The 24,709-nt window shown below is 36.0% G+C and overlaps 1 protein-coding gene across 6 annotated transcripts in view; it reads left to right on the forward strand.

Moving 5' to 3' along the window:
* LOC138713786 (arginine kinase) overlaps positions 1-24,709 on the forward strand; it is a 436,319-nt gene that overhangs the window by 365,565 nt on the left and 46,045 nt on the right. For all 6 annotated transcript variants that reach the window (XM_069846207.1, XM_069846216.1, XM_069846233.1 and 3 more), the window contains one exon: positions 6,615-6,793. In XM_069846207.1, coding sequence (XP_069702308.1) covers positions 6,615-6,793 — 179 coding nt within the window. The remainder of the gene's footprint in view (positions 1-6,614; positions 6,794-24,709) is intronic.

A 24,709-nucleotide genomic window follows, 5' to 3' on the forward strand; every position in this document is an offset into this window, starting at 1 on the left:
GTGCTTTTTTTCTATAAACGGCCCCAAGGAAAATCACGTTCTGGACGGCCTCGTAATTGCGGTCGAGTGGCCAAAATTTGTATAAGCACTTCTTTTGACATTATTAACATGGTGGAAGAAAAAAATTTAACTTTTTCATCTGCCCCCAACAGAACGTTTACTTGTCCGTTTTAAGTTACTTAAGGGGGAGAGGATGGTATTTTTTAAAACTTGTTTCCTATTTTGTGGAAAATATTAATTTTTTGTATCTAGAGAGCTCATAACTGTAGCAATTCAATGAAAAATAAATATTTTGAAAAAAAATATTTGGGGGCCAGATTTGAAAAAAATATACCCAACGCAGGATTTTACTAAAACCGATATATCTAAACCATTTTTAAAGGTAGATTCATCCAGTTTTTTGCAATATACTTGCAAAAGCATGCTCTCCAAACTGTCTGTAACAGAATTTTGATATTAGTCCCTACGTTTGTAAAATAAACAATTAAAATTTAATAACACTTTTCTGATTTCATTTCTTGCAAGCAAACGGACGTAGATCAAAAATGAATTCAATTAACAAAATTATGCTACAGAAAAAGGTTTCCTAAAAGTCTAAAGAATGTGTGTTCTAAATTTCATGCATGTATCTTTAATAGTTCAGAAGTTGAATATCCATATCCAAGTTATATCCATTTTTATCTGGCAATGTAGCAAAAAAATAAAGTTATCGTAAACCGATAAAATGGGGCGAGTGATTTAAAAATCCATAGCGCAGGAAGTTTAAAATGGCGTCTCAACATCTGATAAGGGCACAAATATCCACAAAATATTATGCTACGCATTCCACACATATCACAGAGTATTTTAAAGATAATTCCTTTTTTTTTTTTTTAATTGACTCATTTTTCACCAAAAAATACCATCCTCACCCCTTAAATCTTCAGTCTAGCGTAGGCCGGGAAAGTGCTTGTGATTCTTAATACAAGACGTTATGTAACGGAATCTGATACATTATCATTAAATAAATGTGGGCTACTTATGATTTCAATATACATGCCAGAGAATAAACTGATAATGGTCTCCGTATCAGGAAGTGAATCCAGCGACGTGTCCGTATCTGCTGTTTGAAATCTGCCGCATCGATCCACCCCGCCCAGATCGCACATGATTTGGATCTGACATCCTCGATACGTATTGTTGGCTGACTCATCCCAAGTCGCCTTCATGTCGCGAGACGTATTGACTGATCACCGTGTACTCAGTGATTGAGGGAAGGGGCCCACGATTACATATTGCACGGATGTATTTGCTGGTAACGCAGAAAACTCATCGATCAAGTTAATAGTTAAAAAACGAGACAGTTTTCTCATGAGAGTTTCCTGTCAGTTGAATTAGATACTTAACCAAATGTAAAGGGACATCATTTTATTTTTACTAACATTTCTAATATTAACTTGGCTATACCTTTGGCTCAACGATTAAGAACCGGAAACACCGTTTGCTACCTCCTTCCACGACTGGAGTTGGATGATACTGGCGTAATATAACAAACAAATCACTTTACTAGGTATAGGAGGGAAGAAAAGTAGCTCATCCATTTACGTAAACTAGGAAATATCGCGATTTTGAGTTTGATAATTTTCATTAGGTTTTTGTTTAATCAAAATACAGTATAGTATTAACAATGAGTGTTTTTACTCACGAACTGAGCTGTCCATGCGGACGTATTCATTATGCAGTGTATATTATAATGTCTACAGCACATTAGCGTACAATATAGAGAATGAAGTTAAATTGAAAAATAATCATAATATGGATATTTAAACACATTTTTTAAAAATAGTGGCCATTCATTTCGATACAGGCTTCATTTCTAATATGCATATTATCGCACTATAGACTACTTTATGTAATTCCAATTACCAGGTTCGTACTTCGTATCAGTAACTCGTGTTGAAATAATTCTGTACCTACTCTATAAAAGAGACCTTACGTACTGTAAATTTAATCTTCACTTTGCCCGATCCGAAAAGATAAAATTACTCAGACATGCTATCTACTGTCAGTCCAAGTGGTTACGTCGCAGAGTTGTAGAAAGGGAGGCAATCACATGACAGTTAATTATTTAACGAGGCCCTTTTATTTAAGTTATTTTAAACAATTGTATAATATTACGTAGACGTCCAATTCCTAACAGAAATTAATGTTCCTAGAAAAGAGCTAAGACAGCCCACCCACTAGCATTTACAGAGAGGCGAATAGAAGCAGGTGGGGGAAACTGGGATGCGACGTAGGCAAATGGAAAATGATTCAATATTGAAAGCTCTTTCGTCACTGGAAAACGCGAATATATTTTTAGAACGTACTGTTTACTATGACTGTATATGCGGTCTTGGATCTGTGTTGAGGGCGGTTGAACTTCATTAGTAGAAGGGGTGGGAATGAAGTATATTAAAAAACTCAGGTTCAATAAAAATAGAAGTAAAAGTAAAATGATGTTCTTGTACTATCTTAACTGACACGCAAAAAGATCAGCATTCTATATTGTCTTCTATTATGTAATTCTGTACTTTATAGCATTTAAAACAGCAATATTTTGCTGGAATTTGACGTGTTAACTTCTGTATTTGACCTATCCCAATAAAAAAAAATAAAAGGATTTTATAGAACGTTAATATTACACTGACGTCATTAGACTTCTATTGCCTAAGTGATATCACCGCTAAACTCGACAATGTGAACGACTCCATTCCTATACAAGAGGGGGAGTTCGAATTTACAGGGTGAATCGTAAGTAATGTCATTAATTTGAGGGTGTTACTCTTTGAGATATTTCAAACAAAACAATTTAATACAATTTTGCTCGTTTTTGCTTCCTTTTCCAGATAAAAATTGTTTTATATGAAATATTTCGAAGCGTGTTTTGGGAAAGCCATTGCTCAGTCAGTTTAAGAGAGCAGTGTATTATGATTTTTTTTAAATTTTAGTTGGTTATTTAACGACGCTGTATCAACTAGGTTATTTAGCGTCAATGATATTGGTGATAGCGAGATGATATTTGCCGAAATGAGGCCTAGGATTCAACATAGATTACCTTGCATTCACATTACGGTTGGGGAAAACCTCGGGAAAAACCCAACCAGGTAATCAGCCCAATCGGGGATCGAACTCTCAGCCCGAACCCAACTTCAGACCAGCAGGCAAGCGCCTTAACCGACTGAGCTACGCCGGGGGCTTATGATAATAAATGATGGAAAGAATTTTAGTTTTGTCCTTTAAATATGCACAGATTTGATCGTAACGAATGTAACAAGGAATTTTTCAATATTGCATTTGTTCGGATCAAATGGCTGCACATTTAAAGCACAAACTAAAATTCTTTCAATCATTTATTATCATAATACACTGCTCTCTTAAATTGACTGAGCATATTGGGAATTAAATCTATGGTACATCTTGATTAGACAACTTTTAACACTGTATCACTTTGGAAAACGAATTAGGTGTGTCAGGCCGAAACATGTCAACAAAGTATCATAAAATTTAACACGTGAAAGACGCACAATACGTTTTCCTAAATCTATGGCTTTTCCAAAACACGCTATGAAATGTTTTCGAAATAAAAAAATTGTTTCATTACTGTATGAAAGGAAGCAGAAACGAGCAAAATTGTATTAAACTTTTTTCTTCGAAATATCTCAAAGAATAACCCCCTGAAATTAATGACATTACCTACGGTTTTACTCTGTATACATAACATGCTGGGAAGATATTGTTATTAATTGGGAGATTTGCAATTTTTTACTTGCTAAGTCCGCAGACTGTTCGAAATCTCATATGTGACACCAATAAGGCATCACTCATGAAGCAACTAAGCTAGGAGATAATGGGATAAGGTGGCCAGTTCCTTATATGTTTTAATTTAGTTGAGATTTGTCATGGACAAGAAATAGACCCGTGCACAATACATGGGTAATTATAGAAAGTCAATACCAGCTGGCATTACTCACAGATACATAAAATATTAATATTTACGGGATATTCTTTTAATTGTCTGTGGCTCAGAAACATTAACTTTATTTGTCCTCTTAATAGTACATTGTGTTTCAATGAATTTCATTATTACAAGATTTACTGTTATTTATAGCTTATTAAATTTCATACTGTTAATTACACACACTTAAAACTTACAGCAAGTTGTATTTCTTTATCATAATTCCATTCCCTACCCTAACTCCTGTATTGCCATTACACGTAACCACAGATATTTCAAATTCCCTACCACTTTTTCTAAGCATGAATCGTTAAATTCCCTGCTACCGCTGCCCATACATTGTTACATTCTAAATCATCAACGCTAAAGTTATTGTAGGTTTGTATCAGTGCCGGCCGATACAGATGTCCGTTTAATGTAGTGTGTTATCTTTATTGATGATCTTTGAGGCTCGGAAATAGATTAATTTCAGAAACAACAGCCTGTCGAAATGCCCATAGCTGTGCAGGGGTCGTAGTTCTTACAATAGTTCTCGTATCTTTGGAAATTACCAAGAGGTAATTGAAGTGTTGTGGGGAGGAGATCTTGAAGGAGAGTGACGTAATGAGGAAACGCAGAATCTGTTGTCAGCTGTTTTTGAGAATATAGATTAAAATGGCAGTTATTCTGACGTCATTCCGCTTCGCATTTCTGAAATGGTGTTCCACAATAACAGCTTCTAGGAAATATGGAAGGACTCTTGACGATTGGTGCAAAGGCTCCAGGTATTGTCATTTAACGTATCGATGCTCATGTCTAATTTAATGTGATTGGTTAGATAAGATGTGCCTATTGTATGCCGGACAATAATGGAATGATAATCAGCAGTTGAAAATAACATTAATACATTCTCGTAATATAATGGTCATAATCCGTATTGGATTGTTTGTGGATAGATGAGTGGGTGGATGAAAGCTTAATTTTTTTACTATTAAGATTCTATCTCAGATAAACTAATCTCAATATTGTAATCACGGGAAGGTACTAGCACGAAAATGTCCGAAAAGGATAAAGAATGAATTCAAACAATTCAGAATTTGTTCAATAAATGCCATGAGTGGACATTGGACATAAATTAAGATACGAGAGAGAATATCATCGAAATGATAGCCGTCCAAATCTTGGATTTAAAATATCGGCATCCTAATCAATTCAAATGAACAAAAAAGAAAATGTAAATTAATGTTAAATACATAATGAAATTTTAAAAAAGAATATGCGCGACAATTTCTTGTGAAACGTGCTAATGATACTTTATGAAAGTCTTATTAAGACATTTAAGATATTTTTCATGTACTTAAAATTGTAAGGAAAATTTGTTTTACATCATGAAAGTTTTCCGAACTTTATAAACAGAGAATGTTAATTTATTCGTCTGAATTCATAATTTCGTTATGCATCTTTTGTGCCCACATCATGAAGTTTTACAACAATACACCAATGAAATATTTTACGTGTTGTTAACCTCAAAAGCAGTCATAAGTCTATAATTTATATTAAACTTTACAAAAAGCAACTTCGACGTCATAACGTAACGAAATTACAAATTAAATTTGAACGCAAGTAATATTATAACTTTGTTAACACTCGCAATTCGCAAAACGTATGTAATTAGTCGGTTACATTGATACAACATTGCAATAATAATAATTGGAACACGTACTTCCATGACACAACATGCGCGCTTGTGGCAGAATGAAGAATTAAATAAGGTAACTTCATATTTCTCGTCGTATTTCCAAGCTTGACAATACCTTGTCAGCGATTCCTATCGTTTTTATTAGACTTTACTGTTCTTAAGTTGTCAAACCTGGTATAATTGAATGATTGTTACAGCAGGATGGTGGGAGATGTGCTAATGTTAAATGCGTTATAATTGTGATTAAATACGTCTGATTATTTTATGGTGGAGCATATAATTGTATTTTAATATGGCATCACAAGAAAATAAGGGTAAAATTCATAATTATGATGTAGTCATTTATATGGGAGGAAAGAAGCATGGGAAAACATTGGCGAAACCAGCAGGGCAAGTATCAAGTATTAATTTAAAGATTTCAAAGCATTTCATACATATATGATATCGAAACAACTAATGCATTGAAATCGATTTTTTCGTACAAATACTTTCGGATAGGCTACTACAATACTATCATGTTTATACTAAGTTAAGATGGATTATTTATGTATACGAATTTGCACCCGCAGTACAACTAAAAGAATCTCGGCTCTATATTTTGTATAGGTAGGCTACAATTTCTTATCATTGAGTAATTTTCGAGAATTTTTAATTATCAATCCCGCCATGAAATTAACGAATTGTGTAGGCCTATCCCTATATTTTGTAATGAACATTTTTGACAATGAACTTTGCCTTGAATTGAATTTAAGTTATTGGAAATTCGATCATGTATTTTCAGAGAGATTAATAGATTTTCTTCGCATGCAACGAATGTGACCTTTTTCACCACCACACTTAATTCGTCTCGTCTTGTGTTTAAATATCTTGATTCCCAGTGTCATTTTTGTTATAAATTCTAGCCCAGCTCTTTTGAACAGTAGGACCAATGAATTGAATAGGGATTTATTTTTGTTGCAGTGAGGAAACGATGGTGGACGCCGCAGTTCTGGAGAAGCTGGAGGCCGGCTTCGCCAAATTGGCCGCCTCCGACAGCAAGTCCCTGCTCAAGAAGTATCTGACCAAGGAAGTGTTCGACAATCTCAAGACCAAGAAGACTCCTTCATTTGGCTCTACACTTCTTGATGTAATCCAGTCTGGTGAGTCAACAATTACAACTAAGCTCCTATACTACTTTTCATGCGACTTGATTCATGGCTACCCTCCCAGAGCAACACGAACCACTCGCACATAAGCAAAGTTTAATAGTTGTAATGTTAAGACTCAGTCGCTGTTAGATATGTTTATCTTTGTAAAATCCTTCAGTATTCGACTCCGTGTCCAAAAAAAAAAAAATCCCATATAAATTCCACGATTTTCACTTTCAAAATCACCAGAATCCCATATAAATTCCACGATTTTCACTTTCAAAATCACCAGAACTACCTGTGCGCTAGTTTTCTCCCATCTTTTTTAAAAATCAGACGTGTTTTCTTATTATCGTTTAAATAGCGTTCGGTTACAGACGTAGTTCAGGCGGCAGGTGCGTTTAGAGGGAAGATTTGAAAGTTTCCCCACTCCCTAGAGAAAAAAACTCCACAAACAGACGAAGGATACGAAATCAATCTCTACGTTAGGAAGGTAACTCTTACGGAAATCGAGTTCTGTAGATTTATAGCCCAGAGAGCCACCAACATTGTAACATAGCATCAGATGTTTGATTTCTCTATTTGCTGCAACTTAGAGCTGGAGCCGTGGAATCTTCAGTCGACAATAACTAAATCAGCACACGTCCCAGCGCATTCTTCGTAATACAGTCACCCCATATACTGCGTGCCTTTAATCCAATATCTGGCTTCGTGTTTCTGGAACTATTTTAATGGGCTACGGCGTCTGTGTGAAAAACCAGCATCAAAATTGCTTCGTATGTTCAGGACATTATCTTCTTAGGTCGTCATATTTTTTTAGTTTCAATTAGGTATGCGTCTGGGTTTCTTTTCTTTGGATTTATACATCGTAGATTCTGCGTTTCGTAGTTAAGGGAGAAAATAACATAGTTTAATAAAACACTTCGTTATTGCAAATAGCAATAAACAATATACAGTATTTTACTTTAATTTCTGTGAAACGTCAGATAATTCGCGTAACTTAGTAGTATATTGAGCTCTGTGTAGCCATACCAACTAAACCTAGGTTATGCTCGGCGCATGATTGTGATGCTGGCTGCATTCGTAAAGGAGAAGGCTGGTTTCATGTCGGTCGAAATTCGTAACCCCATCTAGGATCACAATATAAATACGGACATAGGCTTTACTCGAATTAACTTCTTAATTCTGTTATGAATATTTGGTTCTAATATGGCCTACCTTGTTGAGAAAATTAATGCGGAAAATGCTCTGAATATTGATTATCAACCGAGAGAAGGCTGAAGGTGGATAGCGAACATAATAATAATAATAATAATAATAATAATAATAATAATAATAATAATATCACCACGGCATGACGCGTCCTCAGGTTGCGGATCGAGGAGACGGCCTCCAGACATGGAGGGTAGCTGTGAATATATTGAATAAGCAGTCGCGGACAGCCGATGAGGAGTGGTCCTCCAGCTTGGGGGTTGGGCGAAGGACTAACAACCCATCACCGTAAAAAACAGCTTGTTACGAATCCTTCAAATAAGCCTCGGAATGGGACTGATTCTCTGGCACGACCATAGCAAAGGAATAAGGTTTTGAGATTTGGTACACATTAAATTCAGACGTTTGAGATGGGCAGGGCATGTAGCACGTATGGGCAAATACAGAAATGCATATAGAATGTTAGTTGGGTGGCCGGAGGGAAAAAGACCTTTAGGAAGGCCGAGACGTAGATGGGAGGATAATAATAAAATGGATTTGAGGGAGGTGGGATATGATGATAGAGACTGGATTAATCTTGCTCAGGATAGGGACCAATGGTGAGCTTATGTGAGGGCGGCAAGAATAATAATAATAATAATAATAATAATAATAGTAATAATAATAGTAATAGGTATCCTCTGACTGAGGTTCTGGCTGATACATCTCACTTGACGATAATGTCAGAGGAAAAACAATTCTTTTTATGCATCTGAAGTCTGATTAGTGTAATATGTAGCTAGTCGGCGATGTATACAATGGAGAGGGAAAGGAACTGGCCACCCTACCCCATTATCCCCTGGCCTAGTTGCCTTACAAGTGGTGCCTTCTTGGTATCATTTGTGAGGTTCAGACTTATCTTCGGACAATTGAGTGAACAACAGCAACAATATTATAACAATAGTGATGACTTGCAGATAAATGGAAAGGAAATACGAATTGTATAAAGTTTTAAGCGTTTTGTTATTCAAAGAAATGGATGACATTCTATGAAGGAAGAAGCATTCTGACAGAGCAAGCTATTAGCATCAATCATTCATTCATTCATGTTTCTGCCCAAGGGCAGGTTTTTCACTGCAAACTCAGTATTTTTCACTTTTTTCATATTTCATCCTTCCTCTTAGTCTCCGCATATGATCCATAATATCTTAATGTTTTCTATCGTCTGATATCTTCTTCTGCCCCGAACTCTTCTCCCGTTCACCATTCCTTCCAGTGCATCCTTGAGTAGGCAGTTTCTTCTCAGCCTGTGACCCAGCCAATTCCTTTTCCTCTTCCTGATCAGTTTCTGCATCATTCTTTCTTCACCCACTCTTTCCAACACAGCTTCATTTACTCTTATTATTGTCTGTCCACTTCACACGCTCCATTCTTCTCCATATCCACATTTCAAATGCTTCTAGTCGTTTCTCTTCACTTCGTCGTAATGCCCATGTTTCTGCCCCATACAGTGCCATATTTCATAAAAGTTCTTTTTCCAGAGGTCCAATAATGATTGATTGATTGATTATATCTGTGAAGTTTCATCTCCCCCTTGCCTAACAAAGGCAGTATGTTTTCGTTGGAACTGAATGAAAGGGGAAAGGAGAATTAGTTTTCTTTTCATTCATTGTTGGGATCAATTAGAACAGCTGTCGTGCTCTGTAGACACTCCTGATACCTTCTCTGAATGTTGATTGTCGTCTTCAAACTATATGGTTCAGAATGAATTTAAAAATCTTTTTATAATTATTAGACCAGGGGGTTGCACTAAAATGTGAGGAAAATACGAGCTTTGTCATCAGAAAGTTGAGAAGCACTGCCTTGGGACACATCGGTCATTCGCGAAAGTGACGAGTCAGTTATGAAATTCGAAATGTGTCCTGGGTACAGAAGAGGAGGGCGTGTTCTTGCATATTAGTACAATACACCAGACATTAAATTTATTCCTAAGCATATTTTCAGGAACAATAGAACACCATATTAAATTCCTACAAAGTAGGCTATAGCGAGATATGCAAGGACAGGAGCGGAAATACAAAGCGTAGAAAATTTTCAGCTGTTCCCCGCAAAATACTTCAGTAGTACAGTGGGTTGTGTCGTCACACCAATGAAAGCCACGTGACATTTTTGTTTTGTTTGATTTAGGTTTTGTTTCAGAATGCTTACATAAATAACATTATGAAAGAAGTACAGGAATAACAAATGATGTAAATACCAATAGGATGCCCTTGTAAAGTTTTCCATTGCAAGCTTTTGTTTTTATCACCTGGTCGAAAGACGTCTTGATTTGGACCGACGCACAGTCTGCAATAACGCAAATCTAGCTGGACAGAATTCATAACTTCTCTGCATTCCAACGAATTTTTATGAAACTTTGTACAGATCTTATAGATAGCACATATTCTTTGTGTACAAACTCTGACTGCGATTGTGTGAGAGGAACTACCCCTTTATACGGGGTGTTTTTAGACAAAAATAGTAACTTCGCTCCTATCTCACAGATTTTTATGAAAAATTGTACGGAAGTTACAGGTAGGATATATTTTTTGTGTATAAACGATACCTAGAGTTAATAAAAAGGAAGTACTCCTTTACAGGGGGTGCATTTACACAAGATTAACTTCTCTCCTACATAACAGATTTTATAAAACTTTGTACAGGACTTACAGGTGGCATATATTTTTTGTGTACAAATTCTGATTACATCTGTATTCTACCTGTAGCCTAGTTGTAGAAAGTTGCATAAAAATATGTTATATAGGAGAGAAGTTGTTAATTTTGCCTAAATGCACCATATAAAGAGGCAATTCCTCTTAACTAAAGAAGTCGAAATTTGAATTTTGTCCACCTAGATCGGGAAAATTGCACACTGTGCGACTTAGGACTAGAAGGAACGGGACCTAAATATTCCAGTAATATGAATACATAAGGTTATATCGTATTTTCTCACTAAAATAGCCCAAAAAAGATATAAACCAATGCACACACATCATTTTGGGAAGAATCTCTGTTTATACCGACTAGACTGGGTGATTTAGTGCCATCAGCCATTAGAGAATCTGCCGCATGTACCACAGATGACTAAATTGAAGGCAAACCGCTGGAGCATGATCCTGCTTTTTAAATGAATTGATACATGACATTAGGTATCACGGTGTGCTAATATGAGGGAAGGGAGGAGTTCTAGGTGTGCCGGAATTCCGGTGCTTGCCGAACTACCGGAAATATGGCGTCGGGTGTCTAGCTGGCAATCCATTAACTGAAATGAGGGCCCAATGACGACGTAACACGACCATAAAAGTTTCTGCATTTGTACCCTTTTGCCTCTTGCACTGTTTTGACTATTGAATTGGAAATTCATAGGCTATCGTCATATTACTCTCTCGTCCTGTTTACAGTAACACAAAGCTAATATTGTCACTTTTTTTACGGAATATTTTCACTGAACATTATTCTGATAATATGACTCGTGAAAACAGAGAAAAATATTTTTAGCAGTCTTTCACGTGGAGCATCAAGGTGTCTTGTCTTACACGTCATTGAGACTCAAGAGAGCAAGAAGGTAGAACCCCCTCATGCTTTCTTAATCTCGGCACTAGAAAGATGCAATTGGTAAGCACCATTCTCTGGCCATCTTATTCTCGAAACACAATTATATACAAATTTAAGTGGACTTTCGGAGTTATTTTGTAAATGTTATTAGAATTAAAAATCTCATCCTCGCCTGGACTTCAATCTGGACAGTAGTAGTTTGTAGTGTACGTTTTACCAACAGACGACACAGAAATTTTCAGTCCTTGGATACAATTTTTTTTTCTCTGTCTTCATAATTCCCTCATTTAAATTTAACAAGCCAGAGCCTTCTCGTTACCTACTTCATAATCGCTTCTTCATTCTAGGAGGCCTAGTCTACAGACAACAATGAAATTTATAGTCGAAACGATTCACACAAATCACACATCAGTAAGACGCCAGTGAGTTGTTTGCAGTAATAATAATAATAATAATAATAATAATAATAATAATAATAATAATAATAATAATAATAATGTAACTACAGAGAATAAAATTGGATTCATTTGAAAATTAATAGTTAAGTACTTTATAATTAAGACTATATTAAATTAACTATTTCTGTCTCTATATTCCCCACGTTTACGAATAACAATGAATTCATTGCAAAATCACATTCATTTGTTTCCCCTTATGTTTTATCACGGCTAGCTGGATTCGAAACTGCTTAGTTTTAAACACATCATAATAAAATTTCAGTCATCCAAGGCGTACTGTAATATTAATGACTCATTGTATTAAGAGCACATAAACGTTTCAGGTTAACCCTTAAATTCGAAAAGTATTCTATAGGTACAACAGGTTTATAGGCTATATGCTATAATTTTAATAGAACAGTAGAAAAAAAATTGGTGGGAAAATTAAATTTTCACAATACTTACTCTACGACATATAAAATATGGATATTGCGATAGTTGTTTTCTTTACAGTCCGACACGGTTTAATAAACTAGTGTGAGAAATAAAGTTTTACCAATTTAAGGGTTAAAAATGTGTGACCGCTAGATTCTGGAATATAATAACCGTGACTCGTCCGCCTAGTTAACTCTGTGGTAGCGCGTCTGCCTCCAGACTAGCCGATCCGGATTCGTTTCTCGGCTGGGTCAGAAATGTTAATGTAAAATGTCTTCCTCGGAACTAGGAGAGAGAGGTGGCGGTACACAACTTCTAATCATTAGATTGTGCATCAATATGCTTGGGTTAAAGCCCAAATATCTCCACAGTGCATGTAAAGAGAAGGCATATGTCACTGTTGATAGTGATACGTCCGTCGGATGGGGACGTTAAGCCTGGCGAACCCCTTGGTGCTATTGGACAGGAGTAGGCTACGTGCCGGCACCGGGTTTCCCCTTCTCTCTTATCATCGTCACTCATTCCCTACACTACACTTACACATACACTCATCCTACTATATGACATAACTCTTTAGATACATATCATGTATAGTGTGTCCCGCTGAAGTGGTGTACAAATTGAAAATGGGTCACAGTCCTGCCATCTATCCGTAATATGCGAAACCCGAATCACGCAAGTGAAGTGGGTAGGCATTAGACACACACACACAACCGTGACTCATGATTGTACCTGGCGTCTGTTCGAATCCCTCGTACGTCAGTTTCTTGGTGGTTGTTTTTTTTTTTAACTTTCTCCCAAAGGTTCCATGGCAAATCCTCGGCCTTATACTACGAAATATATTTTCGCAATCACCAATATCACCTACACCATAATATTACGACATAGTTGGTTTTACGTCTTTGGGGGGGGGGGAAGTTCATCTATAAAATATTGTGTTCATGTTATTGAAAATTCTAACTAGATAATGTCATTCGTTTACTTCTGAACCTTCAATTGTTGTTGGTGTTCAAATGTTAAGTAAGTTTGAGTCTTCTATTATTATTGGGACCTAAATCAAAACTGTCATTAGAAAATAAACTTCTTGTTATGAAGTCATACTAAAACCAATCTGGACATACGGCATTCAAATATGGGGAACTGGTAGCAACTCAAACATTGAAATACTGCAGAAGTATCAGTCTAAAACTTTACGTTCCATTGTCCCTGCACCATGGTATGTCCGTAACGTAAACATTTCAACTGTGAAAGAAGAAATCTCTAAGTTCATTAAAAAATACCTGCACCGATTAAATCAACATCTGAATCATCATGCATTAAATTTCCTGGATAATAGTCAAACAATAAGAAGACTTAAAAGGACCAATGCTCTTGACCTTCCATTCATTTTACTACAGCTATTTGAAACATTGTTATTTTTTTATTGGAGTGTTGTCATGGGATAACATCGCCACTCATGTCATATTCTTTTATAATATTTACTTATTGTCTATTGTGGACAGATTGTAAATTTGGCAGTGTTAAATAAAAAAAAATTGAATCTAATGGAGTTCTAAATGTAGTAAGTTGTATGAATAATACTCAAATTAAATATTTTCTGGAATATTAACACATATACATACAAAGTGTTCTGTCCAAGGGCAGGTCTTTCATTGTAAACCCAGGATTCTCCAATCTTTCCTATTTTCTGCCTCCCAAATTCTACTCAAATTTGTTCGGAAGCATAAACGTGTAAAACCCTGTTCCTGTAACACAGTAAAGATCTGCAGACCCCGGCCGTGATTTTGGTAATTCCTTAAATCACGCAATGCGGCTATTAGTAAGAAAAAGTATGTCAGTGGAGAAGTTGGAAGGAATCCTTGACACTACTTGGTACGGTGCCATCGCGCTGCAGTAGATCCTGCGTTGGGAAGATTAACAATCAATGAAATGGCCATCCTGTTGCCTCCCCTCCATTCCACTGGTACACGCATCCACATGGCATGGGCGGCCTGTAAACTTGGCTCTTCTTCAGAATGTCTTGTTGCTTGAACGTTGTCTTGTATGTGTCGGTAGCTCAGTTTCTGTTCGCCTGTTTGAACTGTATGAAAAGTGATGCACCGCAACAAATGAGTGACGATTTTAATGTATTAAAGAAATAGACTATTTTCATAATATATTCTGATAACCCTACCAAAGTACAAAGATGTCAGAATGTCCCCCCCCCCCCGGGCTGTCCAAGTATTTCATGCGGTTACCCATAACTGACTTATCTTCAGACCAGTTTGTGCTACTTACCGGACAGATATCTATTGTAGATGATTCGTGACTTAAGGAGTGTGTTGATTAAGTTTTGTATGAATGGGTAGGAAGCGTGCCGTGGCCTTTCGTAATTGATTCCATCTCCTGTAGAGCCAAAGTCGGAATAAGTACAGAATGAATAACTTCAAAAATGTACACATAAATTAAGTAATTATATCACATTTAATACAACACAATTCTAATCAAACAATTCACACATGCATACCTATGCCAGTCCGTTACATATTGTCACGTTTAGTTGAGGGTATATCCATCAGAGGGCTTTTGAAGCTAGTGTCGTTTTCCTGACAATATCTGGACAGAAAAATAAACAGTAACAGGGTTTGGTTTTTCAGGCTTTTGCTATATCTTGCATATACGAATTTTGGTTATGTAATTATTGTCTCTAAAATATCTGAGAATATTATCCGTCGGATACATAAGAAACGAAGGTATTTAGATAGATTGGGTGGATTTACAGCTTTCTCAATGTTGACGTTGCATCTTTGAGGTTATTTTCAATTATCATATAGGCCTACTTTTTTGTCTCGTGTGTGGTGCGTATCGGGATGGAATATTCACAAAATGTTGATTAAACTTAGTATTATGAAACTTACAGTTATGACAAGTGATGTATTGCATGTTTCCACGTATTCACTACGTTTTTTTATATTCTAGTGATATTTAACTTATTTTATCTATTTGTTTTCATATTTCCCGATAATAGTACTGTATATCTATAATGTGATAACTTCAGCTATGTTGAATGTTTTAAGTCTTTTGTAATTCCTTTAAAAATGTTGAAAATTATTGCTGTAGACGTAATGAAATATTCCGTTCAGATTTTACGTAATTATCTGTACACTTAAATTTCTTTATATTCTATTTGATTACTAATAATTATTCAATAAACATACTTTCCTAAGGGTAGCTTATCTTGGAGTATTAGGCCTAAAATTTTATTAACACGAAGAGTACAGTTTTATCCGTCAGTTCGCTGTATTTAGTGCAAAAAATTATGAAGGAGATTGTTACATTTGATTTTAAATGTAATTATCTGCATTATGTGTTTTTTTAGTTTTTTTTTTTCAAATATACTGTTATTTTATTAAGTTTGCTATATACCATGTACTGTATATCATTCCGAAATAAATTCAGTAATGCATAATGAGTATAACAAGCACCATTTATAATTTAGGAAAGAAACGCTGTGTATAGACACTGAAATAGTAATATGCGTTACAAGAGCGGTATGTTTACGTTTTCATGTTCGAGGAAAATATTGAAAAAGCGAAACGTAGTTGAGCTTTTTTAATTTCCGAGAACATGAAAACAAACATACCGCTCGTGTATCGTACATTATTTTGTGCGAAGATCGTTTATTACATACCTGAAAGAGGAATTTCTAATTAGTTGCAATGAAATCTCCATCTTGGTTTCTGTTCAATGACTGCAACTTTGGAAAACAAATATATCTATCTTCAACATTGTTCCTATAAAATGTTTTCTGTGTTTATTATACTCCAGCAGGCCGTGATATACGTCTGTCTTTTTTTCCCCAGTCTATGATGAGTCTGGAATCTTGTTGATTTTTTCACGGCTTCCTTAATGTTACTTGCATTACAAATGCAGTAACTTTAGTGGAGTTGTAGAGTTCACTTAATTTTTGCAAATATTTAAAAACAATAATTAACAGTGCAATTTAGGTGAAATTGCAGTGGTAAGTTTCCAATTTATAATTATTACTATGTTAAACGTCTCTAAAAATAATGTGTTAAAAGCCTAAAGCAGTAAAATGAATGTCGCGCTTAAGTGGTAAGAAGAGGGAAATTGTTATGTGTGTTGCGTTGGGAATACTGAATGTGGAATTTCACACTTACCGCGTATTGGTTCTGTGCGGAAAACAAGCAAATACGCACGATCTCGCACAAAATATATTTCGGTGAAAAATATTTCTGCAGCATGACAATACTTGGCATAATGAGAAAGACGTTCGCACGAGCGGGGCATTATCCTCTGGTTTCAGTTTCTCCCTTCAGCCTCGCATGGGCGTGGTAGAGTGATAAATCGTTAGAAGCACCCTCTATTTTGTGAGTCATGAAACACCTTGATTCTGCTGCAAAGCTACCGCCTCCCCCCCAGGCCCTCAGTATCAGCAAGTCTCCTCAGAGCATTTCCGTAAGGAGAAATTCAAGATGGAAGCTGTTATAATTACACCAGCATAAGGAAAGAAATGGTGTGGTGTGCAATTTTCTGGTGGATGGTGGAAGGGGGTTGGGCTGGCTGGGCGAGTTGGGGTAGGCTGGATCAATACCGCAGCTGCTGCCACCCACATGGGGAGCCACTATTCATCAGCCGTCTCTCAGATTCGATCTCGCGCTCCCCTGGGTCTTCCCAGCATTCCGCTCCACTTCCTGTCAGAGTTCGCACTTTTGATATGGGAAGAGTCTTTGGAGCTCTCTTGAAACATGAATGAAAGACCTCGCCGTGGATAATATGTTCACCGAGATGTAGATCAGCAACGAACAACCTGCCTCGCGTTCCTTGCACTTACGTAACTCCTTTGAATCTCTTCCGTTTCGTGTTTTAAAACTTCAGCTTTTAGTACAGATATTTTTCATTTAAACATGCATTGAGGCTTGTACAGGGACATCATTTTATTTTTACTAACATTTTTAATATTAACTTGACTATATCTCTGGATCAACGCCGTTTGCTACCCCCTTCCACGATTGTAGTTCGATGATACTGGCGTAATATACAAACAAATCACTTTTTACTAAGTATAGGAGGGAAGAAAAGCAATAGTTCATCCATTTACGTAAACTAGGAAATATTGCGCTTTTGAGCTTGATAATTTTCATTAGGTTTTTGTTTAATCAAAATACAGTACTGTATTAACAATGAGTGTTTTTACTCACGAACTGAGCTGTCCATGTGGACGTATTCATTATGCAGTGTATATTATATTATCTATAGCACATTAGCGTGCAATATAGAGAATGAAGTTAAATTGAAAAATAATCATAATATGGATATTTAAACACATTTTTTAAAATGGTGGCCGTTCATTTCGAGACAGGCTTCAGTTCTAATGTGCATATTTTCGCACTACAGACTATTTTACTTAATCCCAATTACCAGATTTGTCCTTCGTACTAGTAACACATGTTGAAATAATTCTGTACCTACTCTATAAAAGAGTACTTTACGTACTGTAAATTCATTCTTCACTTCTGCCCGATCCGAAAAGATAAAATTATTCAGACATACTTTCTACTGTCCGTCCAAGTGGTTTTGTCGTAGGGTTGTAGGAAGGGGGGAAATCACGTGACAGTTAATTACTTAACGAGGCCCTTTTATTTAAGTTATTTTGAACTGTTGTATAATATTACGTAGACGTTCAATTCCTAACAGAAATTAATGTTCTCAGAAAAGAGCTAAACCAGCCCAACCACTAGCTGGCGAATAGAAGCGGATGGGGGAAACCGGGATACGACGTAGGCAAATGGACGACAGTACCTGTGCGAAAATGATTCAATATTGAAAGCTCTTTCGTCACTGGTAAACGCGAACATATTTTTGGAACGTACTGTTTACTATGACCGTAAGGCTACTATGACTGTATATGCGGTCTTGGATCTGTGTGGAGGACGGTTGAACTTCATTAGTAGAAGGGGTGGGAGTGAAGTACATTCAAAAACTGAGGTACAATAAAAATTGAAGTAAAAATAAAATGATGTCCCTGTATAATACGATCAGTATTCGGAAACGAAACTTCAGATTTTTATGCTTGAGTTTTGTAATCTTCTACCCAACTGCGGGGTAAATCTGCTTGCCCCCTCCCCTCCCCTCCCCCCCCAACTTGTATGAAACCATTATTGTGCCGATCTGCCAAATGGTCTCTCCTGAAACATCTGTTCTGTCAAGGACAGCCTTTGTTTAACACCGGATGTTAGGATTCCTGTCTTTCACGAAGACAAGATTTCTAATTTCATACCAGTTTCCACAAACAAGGAGCATTCGTGTAATTTTGGACACTATCGTGTTTGACGCAGAAATAAATTATAAAAATACAGGGTGGAAGTGAAATAACCCTACTGACTTTCAGAGCGAATAGCTCATGTTGTATGTAACAAAAAAATGTTTATAATATTTTTCAGGAAATATTTTTTCTTCCACATGTTTAATAAAGTCTTATTCGATAACTATTGCGAGTAGGATCGTGATTTTTGCCCATATCAATAGGAAATCTAATATAGAATAATTTATCCTTCCGGCGTATTTCAATAGCGTGAACGGATTTCGTGTAAATTTAATTTGAAAACTGCTAATTTGAAGCCAATGACCGATGCGAACAGCTTGCGACACTGTAGGCAGGAAGAGAGATGGGAGGTAATTCACTAAGGCAGACAGACCTCTTACATCTCTATTAAGAAAAGAAAGAGGCGGCGATGTTGCCAGATTGCTCAAATTTCAAACTTAATTTTCTAATTAACTGTACATTATAGTTGGAAATGTTGCTGCAGTACGTGCTGTGTCGGGGAGATCTCAGGACAACCGTTGTAGGCATTGCCACAACGAGGTTGAAACTCTTGCACACGTCCTGGGATCCTGTCCGCACGGCGAAGGTCTGCGAAACGCTAGACACCACAAAGTACGATCAATAATAGCCACTTCCCTTAAAGATGCCGATTACAACACCTTTGAAGAAGTACATGGTCTCTCCATCACTGCCAGTACACGGCGCATAGATATAATAGCTTTCAAGGAATCTACAAGATTGGATTCATAATTGATCCCACTGTGCGTTTCGAAACTAATGAGGAACAGCCAGCAGAAGTGGATAAGGAAAAAATCTACAATCCTCCCATTCCATATTACCTCCAAAAGTACCAGCTAGAAGAACTTGAAGTAATCGGACTTCTGGATGGAGCAAGAGGTACCGATACTCTCTTCATGAAAGATGTGTTTAAGAGGCTTGGAATACGTACATCTATTATTCCGATTGTAACTTTAGCTGCATTGAAAGGATCAATTGCTCTCCTGAAGCATCACCTATATTCGAAATGAAACCAAGTTCATTAGCATTCTTTACTTTTTTTTTTTTTTGTAACACTTGCGCCTCTAAAACTAGGTATATTTCCACCAATCATAAAATGTATTTGCAGCTATGTGCTTGTAGGAGTTTCATTGTCAAAACAAAATGAATAGTTCACTGAACTTGTAAACATTTATATGGTTAAGTACTCTTTGTCCCTTGTGGCAGCTCACGAATAGCGAGAAGATTTCTAAATATCAAAATAATCACAAAACGTAATATAGGTTTTCTATACATTTAAGTTACCCATCGTCCCTTTTTCTACAGGATTATTTCACTTCCTTAGATAGAGGAGAATAAAATGCCACGTAAAATTAGAAACATTTTCTCATTCACTCAGCAGCTTTTCAGCAAGTCTCTCTTTTAGTATTATTTTATGACTTTATGGATACTTTTTTTAGTTTAAAATTCTCATTAAAATAAGGAACAGACCTTAAGTCTGTACACACAGACATGTTTGAAACTATTTTTCTCTAAGGTAATAATGAAATTGAAGAGGGATGCTTGTTGCCACTTCATAAAAAAGGTTCAAGCTCTGTACTGCTTATCAAGTTGTGGCTGCAGATAGTACAAACGAAATACCACGTACTATATACAAGGTGCGCTCGGTAAAGCGTGTTCATCAATTCTTTATTGCTCATATGCGTAACTAAATGCATGAAAGATATCAAATAAGTATATACAGATAGTCTGCTGTCAAAAAATCTGAAAGTTAGAATTTATAAAACAGTTATATTACCGGTTGTTCTGTATAGCTGTGAAACTTGGCCTCTCACTTTGAGAGAGGAACAGAGATTAAGGGTCTTTGAGAATAAGGTTATTAGGAAACTATTTAGGGCTAAGAGGGATGAAGTTACAGGAGAATGGAGAAAGTTACACAACGCAGCTGCACGCATTGTATTCTTCACCTGACATAATTAGGAAGATTAAATCCAGACGTTTGAGATGGGCAGGGCATGTAGCACGTATGGGCGAATCCAGAAATGCATATAGAGTGTTAGTTCGGAGGCCAGAGGGGAAAAGACCTTTGGGGAGGCCGAGACGTAGATGGGAAGATAATATTAAAATGGATTTGAGGGAGGTGGGATATGATGGCAGAGACTGGATTAATCTTGATCAGGATAGGGACCAATGGCGGGCTTATGTGGGGGCGGCAATGAACCTCCGGGTTTCTTAAAAGCCTGTAAGTATATACAGATAAAACTGAAATACTGGCATTTCTAGAACCACAACTTATGAAACTGAAGAAAAGTTACATATATTTAATACGTAGTGCATTAGGAAGTGAAGTCTGAAAAGAGTCCTAATCAAATTTTATAAAGTAATAATGCAAATTCATGCATTGTTTCATGGGATCGAAAGTTAGGTCCAAACGAAAGATAAAAAAAGAGAATTGAAGCAGGAGAAATGAAGGTAATTGGATATGTAACTGGATAGCCTATAGTCTACTTCTACATAAAAGAGTACAATATCAGTACGCGACCTTATTGTAGTAAGCTGGTAATAATTATATGAAAGATTACCTCTTTTATACGAGCCATTAACTTGTTACCGTTTGTCGTAAATAAGATTCCAGCCAATTCATTTAACTTTACGATCTGAATTAGCGTTCATCACCGTGTGACCTTCTCTACAGAAGACAGAGACGTAAAACAGCATATTATGTAAGATAATTGAAGTGAAAGAGAGACGTTTACGAGAAACGTGCAGAAGTTCAACGCATCGAGTTTAAATTATTGCGTGCCTTTCGTCAACATCTGTCTTGACTGGTGGACTTTTAAGTGTTGTGATTTAAATCGCAATTGTTGGGTGTATTTACTCTACAGTCTACTATAGCATTAATACGTGGAATTTACTTTTAAATAATTTTGGAATAATTTCAGGGATGCCAACTGTACCATAATTTAACTCTGTTTAATTTGCAGACATGACAGGTGATGTTATATTATGCATTTGCCCTAGTGATCTATCTGCTTCAGAGTATGCGTAAGTTCGAATTGAAGTAATAAATGTGAGCATTTATAGGAAAAAGGACATTTGTGCGAGATCGTACGTATTTGCTTGTTTTCCGCACAGAACCAATACGCGGTAAGTGTGAAATACCACATTCAGTATTCCCAACGTAACACACATAACAATTTCCCTCTTCTTACCGCTTAAGCGCGACATTCATTTTACTGCTTTAGGCTTTTAACATATTATTTTTAGAGACGTTCAATATAGTAATAATTATAAATTGGAAACTTACCACTGCAATTTCACCTAAATTGCAATGTTAATTATTGTTTTTAAATATTTGCAAAAATTAAGTAAAGTCTACTACTCCACGAAACTTATTGCATTCCTGATACAAGTAACATTAAGGAAGTCGTGAAAAAAATCAACAAGAGACCAGATGCGGATGTTATTACTGCAATATGTTATATAAATAATATTGTTAAAATATTAAAATGAAAAATAAATAATTACATAACCTTACCGTTTGTTTTAAGTTCGCAGTTATAGACTGGGGGGGGGGGAGACAGACTTATATCACGGCCTGCTGGAATATAGTAAACACAGAAAACATTTTATAGCAACAATGTTGAAGAAAGATATTAAGTTTTCCGAAGTTGCCGTCATTAAACAGAAACCAACATGGAGATTTCATTGCAACTAATTAGAAATTCGTCTTTCAGGTATGTAATAAACGATCTTCGCACAAAATAATGTACGATACACGAGCGGTATGTTTGTTTTCATGTTCTCGGAAATTAAAAAAGCTCAACTACGTTTCGCTTTTTCAATCTTTTCCTCGACCATGAAAACGTCAACATACCGCTCTTGTAACGCATATTACTATTCCATTGTGGTACTCGTGTGTTTGCTTACAACCAGCAAGGCCTTATGAAAATTAGCACAGATAGGCGCTTTAGTACTGCGCCTAGGAATTTAAATCTCTACATTGTACGTGACTAATTCGATATCTTATCAGTAGTTCAGTTGTTTGATAAATTATCGTCTATGCATCATAAATATGTGCTTTTGACAATCTGAAGGACACTACAGACTGCAAAGCCGAGACTAATGATTGAATAAGATAAATATGACGTTTGGGTATTTCCGCGAATGTTAACGAATAGCCTATTGCAGGATTATAAATTGCTTAGCGTGGGAGATCAGACGGAAGGTCGTAAGAATATAATTTACTGATGGTTGTAAAAATTTTCCGCAGGCTGAAAATGTTGCTTCTTTTCCGCTATGGGTAAGCTCTGCTAAATTTTTGGGGTTACATTGTCACGTTCAGAAGCTATTTATCTGCTCCATCACAGCCGCAAACGAAGAGAGTCTTGACGCGAATTTTCGCGAAAATTGGCTGTTTTTCTGCGAAAGCCTTCATTTTTGCGATAAAACAAAAAAAACATTTTCAAATTACGTTACAGAAATACAGTGTATTCATTTTAAAGATGTTAGCTGCAAAAAATAGGGCGTTAAGTTATTTTGAAGTTCCTATTAGTCGCTTTAATGACTTACAAGACCATTGATGAATGAGTTTTGTGCAAAACTGAGTTAAAGGAACAACGGGGCTAATTTAAAAAGGATATTATTATTATTATTATTATTATTATTATTATTATTATTATTATTATTATTATTATTATTATTATTATTATTATTATCATTATTATCATCATCATTATCATCATTTCGCCATGATCTGTATGAGTGGCGTATGACATTACATGATACAAAAATAATATCGAAATTAGTCACATTTTCACATGTTTAACCATAAGTGGTATATTTTATTCATTTTTCTGTAGTAATGTCACGAGAGGTCTGAGATTTATCTGGGAAATCTCAGACCTCGAGTGACATTTATTAGGACTATTTCGTGAATAAAATAAAAATGTAAATAATATATCCCTAAAATTCGATCACAAAATGTTAGTAATTGTATATTAACGAATACTTAACCTATTCAGACATTGTGAAGTTGAAATACTCTTAGATAAATATCGATTACTGCAATAAAGAAATTCATATTATTCAGTAATGCCAATTGCGAAAAGCGAAATACAGGTTTAACAATGTTAATTACATGTACTGCACTTTCTCTTATTATTATAACATAAATACATTTTCATTATCTGCTGAAATCATAATTTAATTTAACAGTAACAGTGGGGACAGGTATATACCAATGCTTATGTATTCACAGCGAGACATGTTGCTACACAGTGAAGCCATCTCTGTGTAGATAGGCCTAATTAAAACACGAATTTTATTACGCCATACGAAAGGCAGTTTGATCAAGCACCTTATTATTACTATGCAAGGTCTTTGGGTTTGATATACGATGATGTTACATAAATTCGATCATCTGACTTTCTATTGTTTAATTTCATTCACAAAATACAAATTTTATAGGCTACAATAATTATAGGTTAAGTTAACTGTGGGAGCAGGACCAATGTCAGCTGTGCCTTATTTCGACCGTTACAATCAGTGCTACACGAAAGCATATTTTATAGCTCGACAAACGCATTCTCGCTGTATTGTGTAACGGAACTAAAGCTGCATCTACACAGTTCAATATTCCAATCGCGTATGCGTGCAATCTGAGAAGAATATTGAAAGAATAAAATTTAAAAGGTACGTTCAATTAAGATGCATGAAGATTTTGTGTCTACATAGTGCGCCGTTTTGAACGTTGTCTTCACTGCGTAAATATATTAATTAATATTAAATATGAATCTTGCATTCCTTGCTTTAAAGTTGAAAGAAAAGTTTAACCGTGTAGTTGCATCTTAATGTATTCATGATCATCAATTTACGGGGAAACATTTGGCGACAAAGACTAAACAAAAGAATGACCATGCGATAAATTGATAGCGATAAATCTAGCTA

The sequence above is a fragment of the Periplaneta americana genome, chromosome 2 (genome assembly GCF_040183065.1).
Source record: "Periplaneta americana isolate PAMFEO1 chromosome 2, P.americana_PAMFEO1_priV1, whole genome shotgun sequence".
In the NCBI taxonomy this organism is placed as follows: domain Eukaryota; kingdom Metazoa; phylum Arthropoda; class Insecta; order Blattodea; family Blattidae; genus Periplaneta; species Periplaneta americana.